The 17,161-nt window shown below is 59.3% G+C and overlaps 2 protein-coding genes across 2 annotated transcripts in view; one reads left to right on the top strand and one right to left on the bottom strand.

Annotated features, from left to right (window-relative positions):
• GPSM1 (G protein signaling modulator 1) overlaps positions 1-10,724 on the top strand; it is a 41,785-nt gene extending 31,061 nt beyond the window's left edge. The window contains exons 12-14 of the mRNA XM_044453052.1: positions 8,401-8,560; positions 10,043-10,254; positions 10,500-10,724. Of these exons, the coding sequence (XP_044308987.1) occupies positions 8,401-8,560; positions 10,043-10,254; positions 10,500-10,724 (597 nt within the window). The remainder of the gene's footprint in view (positions 1-8,400; positions 8,561-10,042; positions 10,255-10,499) is intronic.
• Positions 10,725-13,311: 2,587 nt separating this feature from the next.
• The window catches only part of DNLZ (DNL-type zinc finger), a 4,458-nt gene continuing 608 nt past the window's right edge, over positions 13,312-17,161 (bottom strand). The window contains exons 2-3 of the mRNA XM_044453051.1: positions 16,693-16,832; positions 13,312-16,258 (exon numbers count right to left, since the gene is read on the bottom strand). Of these exons, the coding sequence (XP_044308986.1) occupies positions 16,108-16,258; positions 16,693-16,832 (291 nt within the window). The 3' untranslated portion in view covers positions 13,312-16,107. The remainder of the gene's footprint in view (positions 16,259-16,692; positions 16,833-17,161) is intronic.

The following is a 17,161-nucleotide window of genomic DNA, read 5'->3' as shown; positions in this document are numbered from 1 at the left end:
GCATCGGGCTGGGCGGGGACCCAGGAGCTCGTGGCCTGGAACCTCCCAGGGGGACTCTGGGCTGGTCACGGACCGGCCTGCCCTGGCCCGCGGAGTCGCTGTGCGGTGCTTGTGCTGAAAAGCCCCACTTCGCCCTCTTGCAGGAGGAAGGCAGGCGCGATGCAAACGCAGTAATCGTGGTTCTGGCTGTAATAACGATGTGATGCTAAAGCGGGACGAGCAGAAAACTACTCTGCTCTCCCGCAGCAAAGAAGTCGAGGCTCGAGCGGGCGCCCACGTTCCAGCGGGATGTGGCACTGCCGCGCGCGCCCCGCCCGCGTTCAGACGCGCAACAGACGCGTGGCGCCCCAAGGCACTGCGCAGCAGCGGCCTTAAGCTGAGCGCCGCCCGGGAGAGGCTGGCCGCCCCCCCCCCCCGCGTGCTCTCCCCGCCTCCGCCCGAGCGAGCGCCGCCTCGCCTGCCTGGCTGCGGGAGCCGCCCGGTCCGTCTGCAGGTCGCCGCGGACAGCGCGCTGCCGGAGCGCCCGAGCCGCGCCGCGCCGCGCCGCTGCGCGCGTACTCTGCGGGGTCCCCTGCCGAGGCGCGGTGTGCTGGGGGCGGGGCGGGGGTCCCGCTTCTGCTGGGCTGGAAGTCCGTGCTGGGGCGGCTGGAGCGGCGAATGCAGAGAGCTGAAGTTTCCGGGAGAGGCTGCTTCCCTGGGAAGAGCGCGCGCCCCAACCGTGAGTACCTGGGACCGACCCTCCGCGCAGCGCGGCAGAAGCAGCGCGACTCCACGTGCGTCTCTCGGAGCTGGGAGGGGCACGGCAGCTCGTTTCCGCCGAGTCAGACCCCATCTAGCCCCTCCCGCCAGTGCCAACGGGCCGCCGGGGGTCCCAGACGGAAGGGTTTCGTGCCCTGCCGGGAGATGCTGCCGGGGGGGGGGGGGGAAGCCGGGGCTTTCGGTGTGCCACGCAGGGGCCGCATCAGGGCGCCAGGACCTTTCTGAAAGCGGAGCAAGACTCTGTTCCTCGCTGTCGGTCCGCTGAGAGAGGACCTTAGTGGAACCGAGGGAGACGGCCTTCCAGGAGGCACGACCTGAGGCTCTCCAGCACAGAGTTGTCGACAAAGCCCGGCAGGATCCCCAGGATCTCTTTCCTAGCACTGCCCAGACAGGACAATCAAACCCAGGGCCTTCTACGTGGAAACCCACAACCCTCTGCCCAACAGGGAAGTGCCTCTGACCATGTGCAGAGTGACCTACACTTCTGCATGCCAAGCAGGAGCAGTACCACCAGCCTTGTGGCTCCATAAAAATTAAGGCAGATTCTAGTCTTCATGGTTCTGAAAAAAGGGTTGCTTTTGCGCTGACCCTGACTGGCAGCAGCAGCTCCCCAGGGTGTAAGGCAGGGTTCCTCCCTAGCTCCTCCTGGAGTCGTCGTCAGGATCCGACTCTGGGACTTTCCACGCACAGAACAGGGGCTCCACTGGCAGCCCTCCCTTTCGTACCCAGGGGCTTGAGAAGGACAGGTTGTGATGGAGAAGATGTGTGTGCGTGGGGTGGGGGGATGTTTCCATGCAAACCCCAGAGCTGATTTCCAAGCACGTGGATGGCTCTGTGTAAGAAGGGGTGGCGTGTGCCCTCATTAAGATGCCCACAAACAGCATCCCGTTGGCTCCTGCTGCTGCTTCAGGAAGGTTGGACTGGCCAGAAGCCTGGCAAGGCTGATGCTCCACGCCCACTCGTTCCCCCCCTTGCAGACCCCCATTCGGGCTCCTGCTTTCCATCGTGGAGCCTTTGGGGGTTTGCGTAATAGAGGTTCCTAGAATCATGGGATAGTGGAAGGGGCCAGAAGGCCCTCGGAGCCAACCCCCTGCTTAGAGCAGGCCTCCCAGTTACACACCCCACTCTGAGGGCCATCCCAGCCAATCGCTTGGTGGCAGTCGATCCTTCGCAGCTTTCTCTGCCCCCCACCCAGGTGTGCGCTGTATGCTGGGGCTGGGAACAGGAACGGGCCCCGTTTTTGGGGGAGGAATATTTGGTGGGTGGGGTCAAAGCAAATGGGGCCCAGGTCAAACCACTAGCCCTGCTTTAGCCTGAACTCTTCCTGCCAGTAAAGAGGCGACCAGTGGGGTCCCTTGGTCTTTCAAAGGCAGGGAGCTGCCCATGCAAAAGCTGGGAAGCCTCCCCAGAAGAGCTGTTTTCTCGTGTGGAAGAGAGGCTGGGGCTGCGGGGCTATGGGGAGGGGTTTGGCGCATGACCATGCAGTCCTGCAAAGGCTTTTTAGAGGCTCGCAGGAGAGCCGGACGGAGTAATTCCTGGCTGATTCTAAAGTCACTGGGGAAGAATGACCAGGAGGGACAACTGGGTTGCTTTTCCTTGCTGGGTTTGCTTCATCTTCCAGTACCATCAGGCTGCGAGCCAAATTTGAAACGTAGAGGCAGCGGGAGGCTACTCTGACACACACTCACACACGTGCGTGCGTGCGTGTGTGTGTAGGGTTTGTGCGGGGGGTGCTTTCTGCCAGGAAAGGGTATTTATAACTAGCAGGTGATATTTCTGAAGGAGGAAGGCTGCATATACAGGGAAAAAGCCCCGTGGAAAAGTGCAAATGTTAATGCCATGCAGAAAGATTCTTCTTCTCTGATATTTTTAAAGGGAGCTTTTGTATGCTTGTTGCTATTCTGACTAAGTAGCATTGTTGGACTCAGGTCCTGTTTTCCAGAGCCAGGAGTGTCCATCCAGTGACACCAATAAAAGCTCCCCCACCCCAGTCTAATTGCCCCACCAGGGTGATTTCCAAGAGGAGGACAAATGTGGCTAGCAGGATTGTCCCAATGGCATGTGCTGCAATACCTACCCCCGCCCCCCCATCCAGAAACCCTTTCCCCCCACTTGGTTATCCACCTTAGAAAAAGAATTTATTTATTTATTTATTTAAAACATTTTTATCCTGTCCTTTGCACAGCCTCAGGATGTCTTACAATTTCCACTGGTTTGAGATAATTTTGGGCAGAGTGCAAATCAACTGACTTCAGTTGAAATTATTTGGATGAGAAGTGAATTGGCTACCTTTGCCTCCAGTGAAGTTTATATAAATCCCAGTCATTATTTCTAAATTGGCATGTAGAGATCTAAATGAGCGCCGGCAGATTTTGTGCAGATTTCTGACCTGTGCGCCTGGGCCCTGAATCCTTCTAAGTGCCTAGCAACGCTGATTATTTGGTTTTCCACATTTTTCTTGCTTGGACAAAGGAGAAACGGCAAAGCACTCATTCGAGAGGAGGCCCAGCCTCATTGCTGGAAGCCTGAGGCAATCTCTGGCCAGGGATGCTGCTGAGTTGGGCCCCTTGTGGCCACCCCTCTGGGTGAAGCTGTTGGCTGTGTGTCTCGGGCAGACTGGAGTGGGTCCAACCCCACCCAGAGAGCTACATAGGCCTTGCTCCTGGGTCATCACCTCAGTCATAACCCCAGGCTGGCCCTAAACCTGACTTGCAAGCAGGCATATCTGATGACTTCCAGCTGATTCTGGGGGTCCCTGTTTTGGCCAGGGAGCCAGCCTTCCTGGGCACCATGGGGGTGGCAGCTGTGAGCCCCACCTTGCGCTCCAAGGGCAGAAGAGGTGGCCCGACCAGCTGCGCCTCCCATATGGGCACCCTCAGAAGTTTCAGGAATAGCCAAGGCAGAGTCAGCCAGAGGTCTCCAGAGTTTTGGAGTCGGTCAGCCAGCGCATCTGAAACCTCGCTTGCCCCAAGAAGTAACCAAGGGCACATTTCTTAGAGCAGGTTGGTCTTTGGAAGAGGCTCTGGATTGCTGCCTCTTGACAGCAGGAATGCCCAGCCTGTGGTCTGTGAGGCCTGGACTGTGCCTCCCCCATGAGCTCCTTTCCTCTGCCAAATCCGCCCCCGCCCCCCTGGCACAAAGGGGTCCTTGCCCTGGCTGTAGACTTCACACGCTTTTTTAAAAGAGAAGCAGAACGGATGCTTCAGCAGTGAGCTCCCACCCAGGGATGGCCTGCTTGCTGCGGCCCACACCATCGGCCGATCCTAGACTTGGGCCGCCAGGGCCCCGCAATCTGCACCGCTGGGAAGGCGTTCCAGCAGTCGCACCTGCCTGGCTCCGTGTTCAGTGCCTGCTGTGAGCATTTGTTGAACCACTGGTTTAACTCCCTTGTTGCAGGCCAGAATCTGCAAGGACCCCCACCCTGGCACCCACTCCCTGTTCCAGTCTGCAAGGAAGTTACCCCTGAGGGTGAAGAGTCAGAAACATCAGCTTCTGCCACAAGAGTTGAACCTCTTTTGCCCCAGAAGCTGAACTCTGTTCTGAAAAGGTTCCTGGGGGGGGGGGGGCACATTCCAGACGTGCACAAGGCCCCAGCAAGAGGGGAAAGGCCAAAGACACCTGTCCGTTTGAGCAGAAATCATTTTCTGCTGGCAACTCGGCTCTAAGGGAAGCCATTTCCTTCTTTCAGAATGGGAACCCTGATCTACGACAACCCCTCTCCACAATCATGCCTCAAGGTGACGGCCTCTTCTTGGGTGGGGCCAGGGGGGGTTGCGCAATAGGAAGGTGGCCCAATTTCTTGTCATTCTCTGCACTTTTCTTTGCATGCCCGGGCATCTGAGGCAGGCTGCGCACCCTGCAGAGGGCACACGGTGGGACGGCAGTGCTGTTTTCCCTGAGAAAAGCTTCCGGGCAAGTCAGACCTGATCCGGTTTTCGTGGGGCTGAGTTTAGGTGGGGCTTGTCTCCCCCAGGGTCACAGATGGGCCACATAAAAGGCGCCTGTTCTGTTAATGATGGAAGTGACTGATCATATTTGGGGAATACAACATCGGAAGGTCTCGTGGAACACAAAGGGCCCATTTTCTTCCATGACCTTTCATTGTTTTCATACAAAGTAAGTGGAGATAATGGCATTCAGAAAACAGGTTCTGCTTCTTATGCCTCAGCATAGCGTGCAGGTGGGGAGCAAGAATAATCTCATAAATTTGATCAATTGGGTTTGGTTCTCCTTCCATGCATCACAGAAGTTACAACTGCAGCAGCCCGTAACAGACGATGCCCTGTGTTAAGAACCCAGCAAGGTCACCCAGGTTTGCAAAGCATGTAGAACATTGGGGAAGAGACAGCAATCAGAATTTTAAAAAATACTCTCCCATAGTGTTTTTAAAATGGTACAAGAAAGACTCCTCACATGTAGAGGGTCAGGGAGAAGCCGCATTCACACTCTCTTCCCTGATGTGCTACATGAAAGGGCCTCTTTATATTGGCGAGTATTTAAATGGAAGAAGAATCCCTGACTGGCTTTGCAAAGCCAACAAAGGCCATTCACGGTCAGAAAATAAAAATTGGAATCCAAGGCATCATAAAACATTAAAAGCAATCCCCAAACCCTACGAGCCATTTCAAAAGCCACGCTGAAAAGATGCGTCCCGACCCTCCTCCCTGAATGCAGGGAGAGCAGGGACTGGACACAGCCTCAAAGCTGCGGAGTCTGCAGGGAGCGTCGCCCGACAGGAGGGCATCTTCCAGGGGTCCCTTCCTGCAGGCTTATGCCAAGAAAGGCAGTTCCTCAGATAGCCGGGCCTGTTTAGAGCCAGAAAGGGTGGTGCAGCCCTTGCACGGGACCGAGAAAGGGATGTGATCATGCGCACATGCTGCGGTTAGCAGCTGGGCTGCCCCTTCGCACCAATGGAAGCTTCCGGGTGCTCTTCCGGCTTTGCTCCATGTCGAGCTGGCATGGCGGTACCTGCCTCTGGAGCGGTCAGAGGGGCCCCCGCACGGGGCTGCGTAGCCTCACCTGCCAGCCAGTTTCTCGGCATGATGCATGACTTTGCTCTTGGGTGTTTCACGCTTAAGAGTCCATCCCAGTCCCACTTTTGATTTGCACCTATGCGCAAGAGTAGGTCAATAAATGGTGGAAATCCCTTGCCTTCCAGCCCCAGTTTTGCAGGGTGGAGGAGGCAGTATGGAAGCTGCCGAAAGAGACGGGACTCAGCCGCACCGGGAGGCTGCAGCCGGTGCCACGGAGCCCGCGTCCCGCGCTTGCTGTTGTGGCTTTCGTGCGTTTCTTCCCCTCGCACATCCTTTTGTGGGATTTGGGGAAACAGCTCAGCTGGCAGATGGCCACTCGGCTGGTGAGAAGGAGAAGGTTCTGCCCTCTTTTTTAATTCCCCTCCCGACCAGGCTGATCAGGGCTGGAACGCTCCGCCCGGGTTGCTAATTTTGACGCTGCTGGAAATAGAAGCCAAGTGTGTGCATCTCTCGGCGACTTTGCTAAGGAGGAGGTGAATTATTTTCCCTCCTTCTCCGAGCTGTGGAATTAACTCCACTGGTACCACTCACGAGTTCCCCCTCAGCCGCCATTCAAGGTGACTGCTCTGCTGCCCTGCCGGGACAGAGGATGGGCAGCCTGGGGCAAAGTCCCCCCTGGAGGGGGGAAGGGGAGCCTCCCCAACAAGGCGGAGGGGCTGTATGCAAGTCCTGCGGGGGGCGTCTGCATGAAGAGCAAGAGCACTTCTCCTGAGCCTTAACCATTTGGCCTAACAACAAAGTGAGATTCTAGTCCTCCTGGTTCCAGTAAAGGGGCCGCTATAAAGGGAAGTGGAGTCAAAGCCTTGGCCCACCTAGCCTGGTATTTGTGGCACTAACTGCAGCAACCGCTTTCCAGGACTTCAGGGAGGAGCTTTGCCATCCCTACTGGAGACAGAACTTGAGACCTTCTGTATGCAATACAGGGGCTCTGCCCTCCCCCCCCCCCCCAGCAAGCAAGTGCAAGTGCCTCTGACCATGTGCAGAGCAACTTACCCGAGAAGCTGCCATATACTGTGTCAGGTTGTGGGTCTCGGGGGCTGCAGGCGGACGATGCCGGTGGAGGCTGAACTGGGGGCCTTCTGCGTGCCAAGCGGTGGCACTGCTCTTCCCTTGCAGGAGGCCTCCTTTGCTTGGTTGGGGGCCCCCTTTGGTGCCCACCACCCCACTGCCCACTCCTGCCTGCGAAGCACATGGTCTGTCCTGTGCTGCTGGGGGCGGGGAGGGGGCACCTACCCCCCCTGGACTCCCCGGAGCCTGGCCTGGGAGGGCTCCAGTCCACCGTTCTACCCCAGTGACCACCAGATGTACTGGGACTACAACTCCAGCCATGCTGGTCCGGAAGGGTCCAGCACATCTGGAGGGCCCCCGGTTGGGCCAGAACTCCACAGGCGGAAGGCCCCATCCAGAGTCCGGCTGTGACCCTGTCCCCACCCACAATATGGGGATAGTTTTACCAGCTGCCTTAAGGGGCCTTTGGAAAGCATTGGGGTGCCGGCTGCACCAGCCGCCTTCTGGCTCTGCAGGGCATCTTCAGTTGCCTCCTTTAAATGCAGCCCTATCAGAAATGCTGGTAAACACCCCAGAAAATTATGCGGGCGCTCTTGGGGCTTCCTAAAAATTCTTCCTGGGCTGGGTCCAGATTCCAACCAGACCCACTGTGCTGACAGCGGCGGGCCTGCCATCCACCCCCAGCCCCCTGAAAACGCCCCACGGGGAATCCAAAGCCGCGGCTGCATGGGGCGCTTGCGGCGTGGAGGCCTCCCCGAGGGAGGCGGGGGTCGCCCACAGGCTCCTCGCAGAAGGCCGGTGCTTTGCCCGCGCAGCAGGCGCCTCCTCGCCGGACCGGCACTTCCCCGCTTCCTCTGGAAAGGGGCGGGGCAGGGGCAGGGGGCGTGGCCGCAGGGGCGGTGGGCGGGGCTCGCGCGGCAGCTGCCGAAGCGAAGCCGGGGCCGGCTGCTCTGCACCGGGAGAAGCGGGCCGGGGTCGGGCCCCCCGGGGAGCGCGCAGCCTCAGCCGCGCCGAGACCGCGCTCGGGTGGGTTTCTGCCCCGCGGGAGCCAGGGCCTCGGGGGGGGGGGGACTTCCAGCCAGATTCCAGGAACACGGACTGTGCCTTGAGGCTTTTCTTCATTCTGGATCGCCTCGTTTAGGAAATGCTTCATACCACCAGCACGGCTCTGCCTCAAATAACATTAAGACTAACCGTAGAATACTAAACTAAATAGAGCCCTAAACCTTCAGTTGAACAACAGGTGTTGCCACTGACACGTTGATGTGGAAGACCTTCAAAGACTCTCTCAATTAAACCCAGCCAGTAAAACTTCTGCAGATTTAATTAGAGTTACACCTTAAGGCTTCCTGTGCCCCTTTCTTATGCAAAATATCTTTATTGCAGGCAATTATTTAAGTAATTAGTCAAACTGGTTCCAAAGGGAGTTCTTTAATACACTGGAAATTAGGACTTGAGACAAGGCATCTCCACCATCTTATTTTGAAGAAAGCAGAGCCATGAGATGTGGGGGAAGATCTTACAGTCCAGTTTTGATTTTATCTGTTATATTTGAAGATATAACCAGAAAATAATGGAAAGCGTTTCTTCTTCTTCACAGAAAATCAAGCGGGTCCCTTTGGAGGAAGAGTGCTTCTTTGACCTGTTGAGCAAATTCCAGAGCAACCGAATGGATGACCAGCGCTGCACGCTGGACGAGTCCCAAAAGGAGCTGGATGAAGCGGCTGCCACGCACACACCTGTTCTGGAGGAGAGGCTGTGTGAGTTTTCTGGGGTGCCCTGGGGTGCTTTGGGGCCACGTTTCCTTAAATGTGCCATGCTCCAGTTTGGGCCAGGCACTGACTCTCCGCCTCGCAGGGCTGTTGTGAAGTCAGGCTGGAAAGGGGGAGGATTGGGTAAGCCTGCTTTTGGTTCCTTGTGGAGAAAAAAGCAGGAGATACTTATATTAAAAGAATAAACAAACACCCTCCCTTTCCTTAAATCAGAATTCATGTTGAGGTGTGTTTGGTGGGGGGGGGGTTAAGCCATGCAAGAGGGAGCACTTTCTGGCCCAGCGACAAAGCCCTGACGCAAGCGATGCCAGGCGGCTGCCAAGGGAACAGCCGAGCTGTGAAGCGGCAGGAGGAGATGCTGAAAAGGCCAGGCCGTGTTATGACAAGGAGGGCGGCCGGGCTCCGAGGCAGCGGGGGCCTTTTCGCTCCTAACAATAGCGCGAGGGACCGGTCTTGCCTGTTTCCAAAGATCAGCTCCACCTCTGGTGCGCTCTGAGCATCGCTGGATGCTCTTGCCTCTTCCCACGGAGCCCCGCTGTTCTGGGCGGGAGGGCGGCTCAGCCGGGCGCACAGCTCTCCCCCCACAGCTCCCGGCACCACTCCCGTCTGGCAACGTGTCTCGAGGCATGCCACGACGCCCGGCATCCTTTCCGGCGCGGGCAAGCACCTCAACCCTTTTCGGTTGGCGGGGGTGCCTCAAATTGTAGGGGAGTGTCGCGGGCACTCGCACAAAATGGCTGCCATGATGGGTGGGCGTGGCCAGTTTCCAAGCACTTGTTTTTCAGAAGGCAAAGAGGGGGGGGGCTCCAAAGAAAGCCACTTCCCCACGTGCCTTTCTCCAAGGCAGAGGTGGGGACGGAGCTCCTGCACGCAAAGCCGATCCCGTCAAGTCATGGGGGTGCGGGAAGGGCATGGCTTTGCTGGGCCGCGGAACAGCCTCCCTGGTGTAGCGAAGACGTGTGATCATTATGAAAATCTTTGCATATTAAGTACATATTAGCAGGAGAAGCAAATCCAGGCAAGGCAGAAGGAAGGTATTTGGGGGTACCTGGTCCCCACGGGCGCAGCCTTGGACGTGCGGAATTCCACCAGTAGAGCGTCCAGGCAGCCCCCACTTACGAACAAGTTGCCGTGGGGCCTATCCATTTTCAAAAGTGAGTGCCAAAAAGAGGAGCCCCCTCACCCAGTGCCAGGTAGAGGCATTCGTGTTTTCCCCACTTTCACAGGGGCCTGTGGCCCAACCCCCCTGAATGTGGAGGGCCAACTGTACATGAGCCAACTTGCACACAAATTTGACTAAAAGACGAATTTCCATTTCCTCGCCCCTAACCCGGCACTGCCTGTCCCTGTGATCGCATTTCCACAAAAAGTCCTCTGAGCAGGCAGGTGGCCACGTCCTTCCCGCAACGGCTGCCACCGTCGCCTGGCGCAGCATCGGCTGGATCCTAACCATGTCGCTCTTGCCCCCAGCCCAGTCTTTGTCCGTGGCCTCTCCACAGACTGAGGAGCTCTTCGACCTCATCGCCAGCTCCCAGAGCCGGCGGCTCGACGACCAGCGGGCCAGCGTGGGGAACCTGCCAGGCCTGCGCATCACGCACAACAACCTGGACCACCTGCGCAAGGAACCAGGTGACGCTCAGGAGCCGGGCGATGAGTTTTTCAACATGCTCATGAAATGCCAGGTATGCTGGGCACGCCCCCTTACCCGCTGAACGCTCGGGGTCGCAAACCAGGACCCAGATCCTGTGACGTGCCAGAAACAGGCAGCCCCCTGCCCTGACTCCCTCCAGGGCCTCCATGCTGGCAGGTGACACCCTCTCGGGGATCGGTCCGGCCACCCGTTCTCTCTCTCCCTGCCCCGTTTATCACAGTTAAGCGCCCTTCCCTGGAACACTTATTTTCCGTCTCCCCTTTTGCTCCTCCGCAGTCATCCCGAATCGACGACCAGCGCTGTGCTCCGCCGAACTCAGTCCCCCGCGGCCCCACCGTGCCGGACGAGGACTTCTTCAGCCTCATCCAGCGGGTCCAAGCCAAGCGCATGGATGAGCAGAGGGTGGATCTGGCCTCAGCACAGGAGGAGGAGGAGGAGGGCGGGGAGGCGGAGGGCGGGGAGCAGGCACCTGATCAGCAGCAGAGACCCAGCTTCAGCTAAGGCCTCCGTGCAGGGAGAGGGGAGGGCCTGGCGTGCCACCCCCGAAGGACCAGGCCCGGATGCGCTCAGCATTCCTAGGAGCACTTCCCCCCTTTCTCACCCGTTCCCCCTGGAGGGGGAGGCAGGAGCCAGCAGGTGTGCCTGCATCTCGCCATCCTCAGAGAGGCCTCGGTGACCCAGGGCAGCGGCGAGGCGGGGAGACGCGGGACCTTTTTGAGAAAGGAGGCGTTCTCTTTCCCGCGGCCCAACAGCCCAGCCCAGTTTGGAAGCAACGGCGCTGCACCAGAAAGGTGCGGGAAGAGCCCCATTGCGGCGATGGGCGCACCTGGACGGGGAGCGAGTGCAGGGCATCCTCCGATCGATGGTGTTTCACCCCGAGAGCTGCGAAGGGTGCGTCCACGCTCGAGGGTGCCTGGGAGCGAATGCTGCCCGAACGTGCTGGGCGGCCCCCGCTGGAAGAGCCGTGCCAAGCCAGGGTGCGCCCACCTTGGCAGGGCCGGGGGCGACTCCTAAGCCGGGGCCAGAGAAGAGCCGCACATGGGCTGCCGAGGAGCTGGCGCCCGGAAGCGGGGAGCCCAGCCGTGGGAGCAGGGGCAGCCAAGCCGCAGCTTCTGGGCAGGCCAAGCGGTGCCCCTGCACCGAGCGCCCCTCTGTGCCAAGCGAGCACCACCTCCGAGCTCGAAGGAGCCGCTCATTGCATACGCAAATCTCATGCTTCGCCAACATGTGTGATGCCTGGGTGTTACCTGGGAGATGTGGGATCTGCGCCTGTGAGGGGACGGGGTGGGGAAGCAAGAGGAGAGAGGAGGGGGAACCCCCCAGGGCCGCTCGGCCGGGGGCGGGGGCTGACTGACACACTTGCTGCAGCTGAGGACTAGCACCTTACGCCATCCCCCCTTGGTACCAGGTTCCACGGGTTCCAATTCCTGTCGTTAGTTGCCAGTAAAAGGGATTTTGATTTAAAATACTTCATGTAAGGGGCCAAGCGTTCGGCTCTAATGTGCTTTTAATCTGTGTGTGTGTGGCGGGGGGACATGGTGGCACTTGGGAGGTGGCACTTCCTTTTGCCGCCTTGGACCAGAGCCTTCCCCAGGCTGGTGCTTTCCAAGTATGCTGAACTAAGACTCCTGGGGATGCTGGGAGTCGCAATCCCACATAGAGAAATCACCAGATGGAGAAGGCTGATCCGGGTAGCCGGAACATTTGTATTCACGAGAAGATGCACGGATGCGTCCAGATGGGCTGGGGAATCCCAAGCCCTGCCCTGCTGCTCCCCCCACTTTTCCTTGCGAGGTCTTTGGCTTTGGGGGATTCCCCCTCCTTCGCAAAGCCTGAAATGCCCCTCCAAAGACCTGGATGCTGGCAGGAGGGTCTTTACGCTGGAAGGGCCAGGTATCTTTCCTGTGGCTCCACCCCCCAAATGGCCCCTCCAAATTTCTCTGGCATGCATTCAGCCAGAGGGCGGAAGAGGATCTGTACCCCTGGCTGGGCCAAGGGGGCCCTTCGGAGATTCGGGAATCCCTTGCTGCACTGGGCATGGGGGGAGACTCCCCAAATCCGGAGGGTGCGCCTGCTGGGAGCAGAGCCCTGCTCCTGGCAGCCAGCGGCCCCTTCCTCCTGAAGGTCCGCCCTGGGGCCAGGGGCTTCTGTGGGGGAAGAAGGGCCATCTCGCCCCCGGCCAAAGAGGCAGTTGCCCTTGGTGCCAATGGGAGGAGGCGGAGGGAACAGCCAGGGGGCGGCCCCTGCACTGGGTGGCACAACACCCTGTGCGCCCGGGGCTCTGCCACACCAGGCCACGCCACGCCAGCCCCCTCCCCTCCCCTCCCCGTGGAAGGGCTGCCTGGAGGGGGCCGGGGCTGGCCTGCGCTAAGTGCAGGCTGCAGCCAAGCAGCGGGGGGGGGGGGCAGATCTCGGGCCAAGGACGCATCCACAAGGTGCCCCCTGCCGCCCACGCTTAGCGCCTGCCAAACGGAGGGTCCCGTGGCAGAGGCCCTCCCTCCTGCCAGCCCCACCTCCTCTCCAGCCCTGGGCCCGCTTGTGCATCGCCAGCAGCACCGGTGTCCTGCCCCAGTCACAAGCCAAAAGTGCCTGCCAGTGGCGGGGGCAGGACCGGAGCCCCGGAAAGGCTGCAGAAGGAAGTTGGTGCCCGTGGCTCGTGGGCAGCGGCCGGGGCGATTTCAGGGTGGAGCGGTGACGGAGGCGTGCGCGCCAGTGCCCTGATCCACCTGCCCCTCCAAAGTGGGAGGGCTGAGGGGGGAAGGTGGCCTGATTCCTCGTGTGAGGAGGCCCAGGCGAGTGGGCTATCTAAGGAAGTGGGCTGCCGCGGGGGGCGCAGCCCCATCGCCGCACTCCCGGGAAGCGAGGACGACGTGGACGGGAACCGGGCCACTGTGTGACGGGAGGAGATGGCTGCCCACATACTTGAATGTATCTGCTAATTTATTTATTTCTTAAGCGTGTTCAAGGTGTCTTGTTCTGCTGGTGGGGAGGGAAGGCCTTGATCTGCAAGGTGCGTCTCCCCCACTGCTGAAACAAAGTCAACAAGAGGAAATCAAAGAGCTGCCAAATAAATTCATATACGGAGATGGGGAGAGAATGGGGCTGATTAATAAAACATTTTGTGAGCCAATCTCTTTCAAGTGTTATTTTCTCCCCTGTCCAGAGGATTCTGGGCTACTTTTAACCAGTCTTGGTACAAACACAGGGCTAGGGAAGGGATTAGAAAGGCTTGGGGCAACAGCAATCCCCCAGATCAGCCTCCCCCGTGCTGGATGGAGATGATGGGAATTGCAATACACCCCCTCTGGAAGGGGTACTCAGGCCATGGTTGTTGCAGAGAAGTAGCTGCCCCTTCCCTGCACTGCGGGGGTCTGGCCCCAACAATTAGTACATTTTGAAATCACAACGGGTGTCTTCGCAAGAGCCTGCCACTTCACCTCTTACCATCTGCTGGGCAGTTGTGGCAAGATTTTTTTTTTTTCCAGTAAGCTCTTAGAAACTGAGCAAGTCAGAAGGGATCTCCCGGGCCATCTAGTCTGACCCCCAACTCCAGCTGGCTCCGCTCATGACATCCACTCTTCATCTGTCTTTCACAGCCTCAGGCATTTCTTTCATTCCTCCACCTGCATGGCTATCTCTGTGATCCAAGTTTAGGAAGAAATCGGCTCCACTCTTGGGCTGCCAAGCCCTACTGGGCTTCTCCAAAACTGCAGGCAGGCAGGCAGGCAGCTCCCTCCAATTCTGGCACCCAGCGGTCCGCAGCAAGAGTCGGTATAGCTGGGCACCCGCCGAGGGCCGGCAGGGACACCTGGGTGCAAACCCCTGGACGTGGTTCTTCTCCATTCCAGCCTTGCTGGGTCACCCACCTGTCACTGCGGTTCAGGCACAGGTGATGCTCTGGCCACCTGGCCACTGACTCCTTGCCTGGCAAGCAAGCAAGCCCGAGCCAGGAGGGCAGCCTTATTGGTGGTGGGCAGGCGGCCTTGCTGAGAGGGGACCCACCTTGCCAACCCTGAAAAAGCGAGCTGGCATGAGGGGATTTGTCTCGGGGGGGGTCTCCCAACAGGGTCAGCTCAGCTAGTTTCCCATCCAAAACCTGAGCTGTCTGCATGCCTCTCTCTGACCTTTCGTGCTGTGCTTGGGTGCACCCAGCAGAGGGACGGCCTTACAGGAGGAAGATGCCACTGACTGCCCTCCGGCCAAAGCCTCAGCGCTTCTGCTCTCCAGCCTGCGGTGCTCTGCAGGGTCAGCCCCCTTTCTCCTGGGGCTCTTCACTCTGAAGGGCGGCCGCCAAGCTCAGCCTCTCCCCAAGCCATCCCATTTTTGCAGCACGACTGCCGCCGGCTGGCTGTGGCAGAGGGAAATCTGACACCACAGGAGGCTGGGGCGGGGGGCTGCCAGGGCTGAACTGGCAGAGCAGAGCTTGGACGGAACGGGGTCACCTGGCACACAGCCCAGGCAAGGCAGCTCCGGCGACCCTTTCCTGAATACGAGGCTCTGGGAGGAACACGGGGACTGCCTTTCTTGAGCAGCGCCCTCCCGCCCCATTTTCAGTGGTTCCCGAGTGTGTCAGAGGTGAAGCAACCTGTGTGTGTGTGGGGGGGGGGGGCTCGATCTCAGGCTTGCGTGACAGGATGCCCTCCCGATGCACTGGCCTGCAAGTTACACATCTATTGATGTGGTGGGATCCAAGATATAAATGCGCCAAACCCAGGCTGCCTGGAGTGCTAATCTGAGCCACTGGGGTTCTCCAGATGAGCACAGCTCCTTTCTGAGATACAGGTCGTCGGTGGCTTCCCTGCCCTTGTACAGCATTCCCGCAATCCCTCTCTGGATGCTTCACTACTGGCAGAGAGAGCTTTTATGTAAAGGGAAGCGTGGAGAGTGACAAGGACCCACCTCTTGCTTTCAGCCCCCAGCAGGCAGTGAAGCAGTTTATTATATTTATATCCCATCTTTCTCCCATGGTGGAATTCGAGGTGGCCGCACATGGTTCTCAGGTGGTCCCCCGCTAAGCTCAGGCCGGCTCCAGACCTGGGTGGGTGGCTTGTGTGCCCTCAGGCCAGGTTCTGGGCAGTGGCTTCCAGCAGATGCTGCTGGACTGCAGAGCCAGGTGCTGGAGGGGCCTAGGCTGGAGGCTGCTCCTGCAGCCCCGTCCTCTGTGGACCACCGTGACCAGAATGCCAGCCTAGGAAGGTCATCCATCTGATCTAGCAGGGCTTTTCTTAAGTTTGCCTGGAGGAGGAGGAGACCACCGGTTACAAGTTTGGACAGCTTCAGGCTCCCTCCAGCATCAGAAGCAGGATGGCAAGGGACACCACTTACTGGGGAACATGGACAGGAGAGTGCTCTTGCACTCTTGCCCGGCTTCGGGGCTTTCTCCGAGCACTGGTTGTCCTAGAAGGGCCAACTCACCTACTCTATGATCCTGAGTCTGATCCTGCACGGCTCTCAATGTGTTTCCACAGTGAAGACAACACTGAGGCCATGCAATGATGCTGTCGAAGGAAAGTTCACCTGTCAGTCTGGTCGGCATCTGGACACAGAATGGCAGTGCAGAAACCACCCTGCATTTTGCCCCAAGCAGCAACGTAACTCGGGCCAGCCCTGGCCAAGCGCACCTCCAAGACGGAAGCCAGCCCTCAGGCTGAGGGAGACCCAGCCCCTCCTCCACACCCCACAACCCCTTGTCCTAAATTGTACAACCCAAACCCCACTGACGGCAAGGCATGCCTACTTTCATGCTGCAAAAGGCATTGTTAGGAAACAGGAAGCCAGGAGTTTGGGAGAGGAAGATTTGCTTGAGAAGAGTCCAGCAAAATCTTTCTTTGAGAGGCAGAAAGTCTGCGGCTTCCCCCTTGAGTCCCAGTCCAGGGCGACTGCATTATCCTTTGGTCTCTTCTGCCTCATCCGCTTCCGAGTGTGGGCCCGGGGGGCCCCCCACCTCTGGGTCACTGCGCAGCAGCTCCACCACGTCTTTGCCAGCAACTCGCCTCACTGCCTCCCCTCTAGCCGCCAGGATTTCCTCAATGTTCCTTCACCAAAAGCAAAGAGGCGTGTCACTAAGCGGTCCAAACCCAACGCAGCAACTCCGTTATGAGTCGCGTTCACGTTGGCCGAGCATGTACTGCGGCTTATATGGAGGGCACCAGACTGGAGGATGGTGGCTGGAATTACCGGACAATCGGGTGGGGCTTGCCACCTTTTCTACTCCTGGCAGCTCCCTTGCATCTTTAGGAGCCACCTGGTGGGCAGAACTGGAGCAGGAGAAACTACAGCCAACACGAAGCTCCACCTGCTGAATTTCTGCCCGTGGAGCATCTCCTCAAGGCACGAAGAAAGAGGCGCTGCCTGGCAGAGAACAACCAGCGCTCCAGCCTCGAGCACTCACCTGGCCGGCTCGGCTTGCGCCCGCCCGCCCGCCAGGGCACAAAAGCAAAGGGCCGAAGGCTCCGGGCTGCCAGCTCACCTTTTCCCGTCCAAGTCGGAGAACCAGCCCAGGTTGTCCGCAATGATATGGCGGTTTTTGCAGCCAGGGCACTGCACGATCACCACACCGCGGTGGTAAGCCGCCTTGGAAATGGTCCTGGCTGACCGCGTCCCGCACACCTGGGGAAACAGCGCATCTCAGGGCCACCTGCGAGGGCGGCGCCGCCGGGTCCGGCAGCTGCGCTCCGACGCCAGGAGCCCCGGCTGCAGAGGCGGCCTGGAGCCGCGGGACCGGTCGGGGATGCCGGCCCTTGGAGACCAGCCCCGGCCGCGGCCGCGCGGCCCTCGGGCACAGCCGCCGCCGCCGCCTTCCTGCCCGCACCCCGGCCCCGTTCCCTCCAGAGCTGCGGCCGCGGGCCCGCCGTCTGCCCGGCTGCAAGATGGCCGCGCAGGCTCCCCTTGGGCTCCCCCCCCCCGCGCGCGCGCGCGCGCGCGCGCACCCACCCTGC

The sequence above is a fragment of the Varanus komodoensis genome, unplaced genomic scaffold, assembly GCF_004798865.1.
Source record: "Varanus komodoensis strain SLA01 unplaced genomic scaffold, ASM479886v1 scaffold77, whole genome shotgun sequence".
In the NCBI taxonomy this organism is placed as follows: domain Eukaryota; kingdom Metazoa; phylum Chordata; class Lepidosauria; order Squamata; family Varanidae; genus Varanus; species Varanus komodoensis.
The sequence above is the reverse complement of the archived record's forward strand: the minus strand, read 5'-3'. Positions and strand labels throughout refer to the sequence as shown.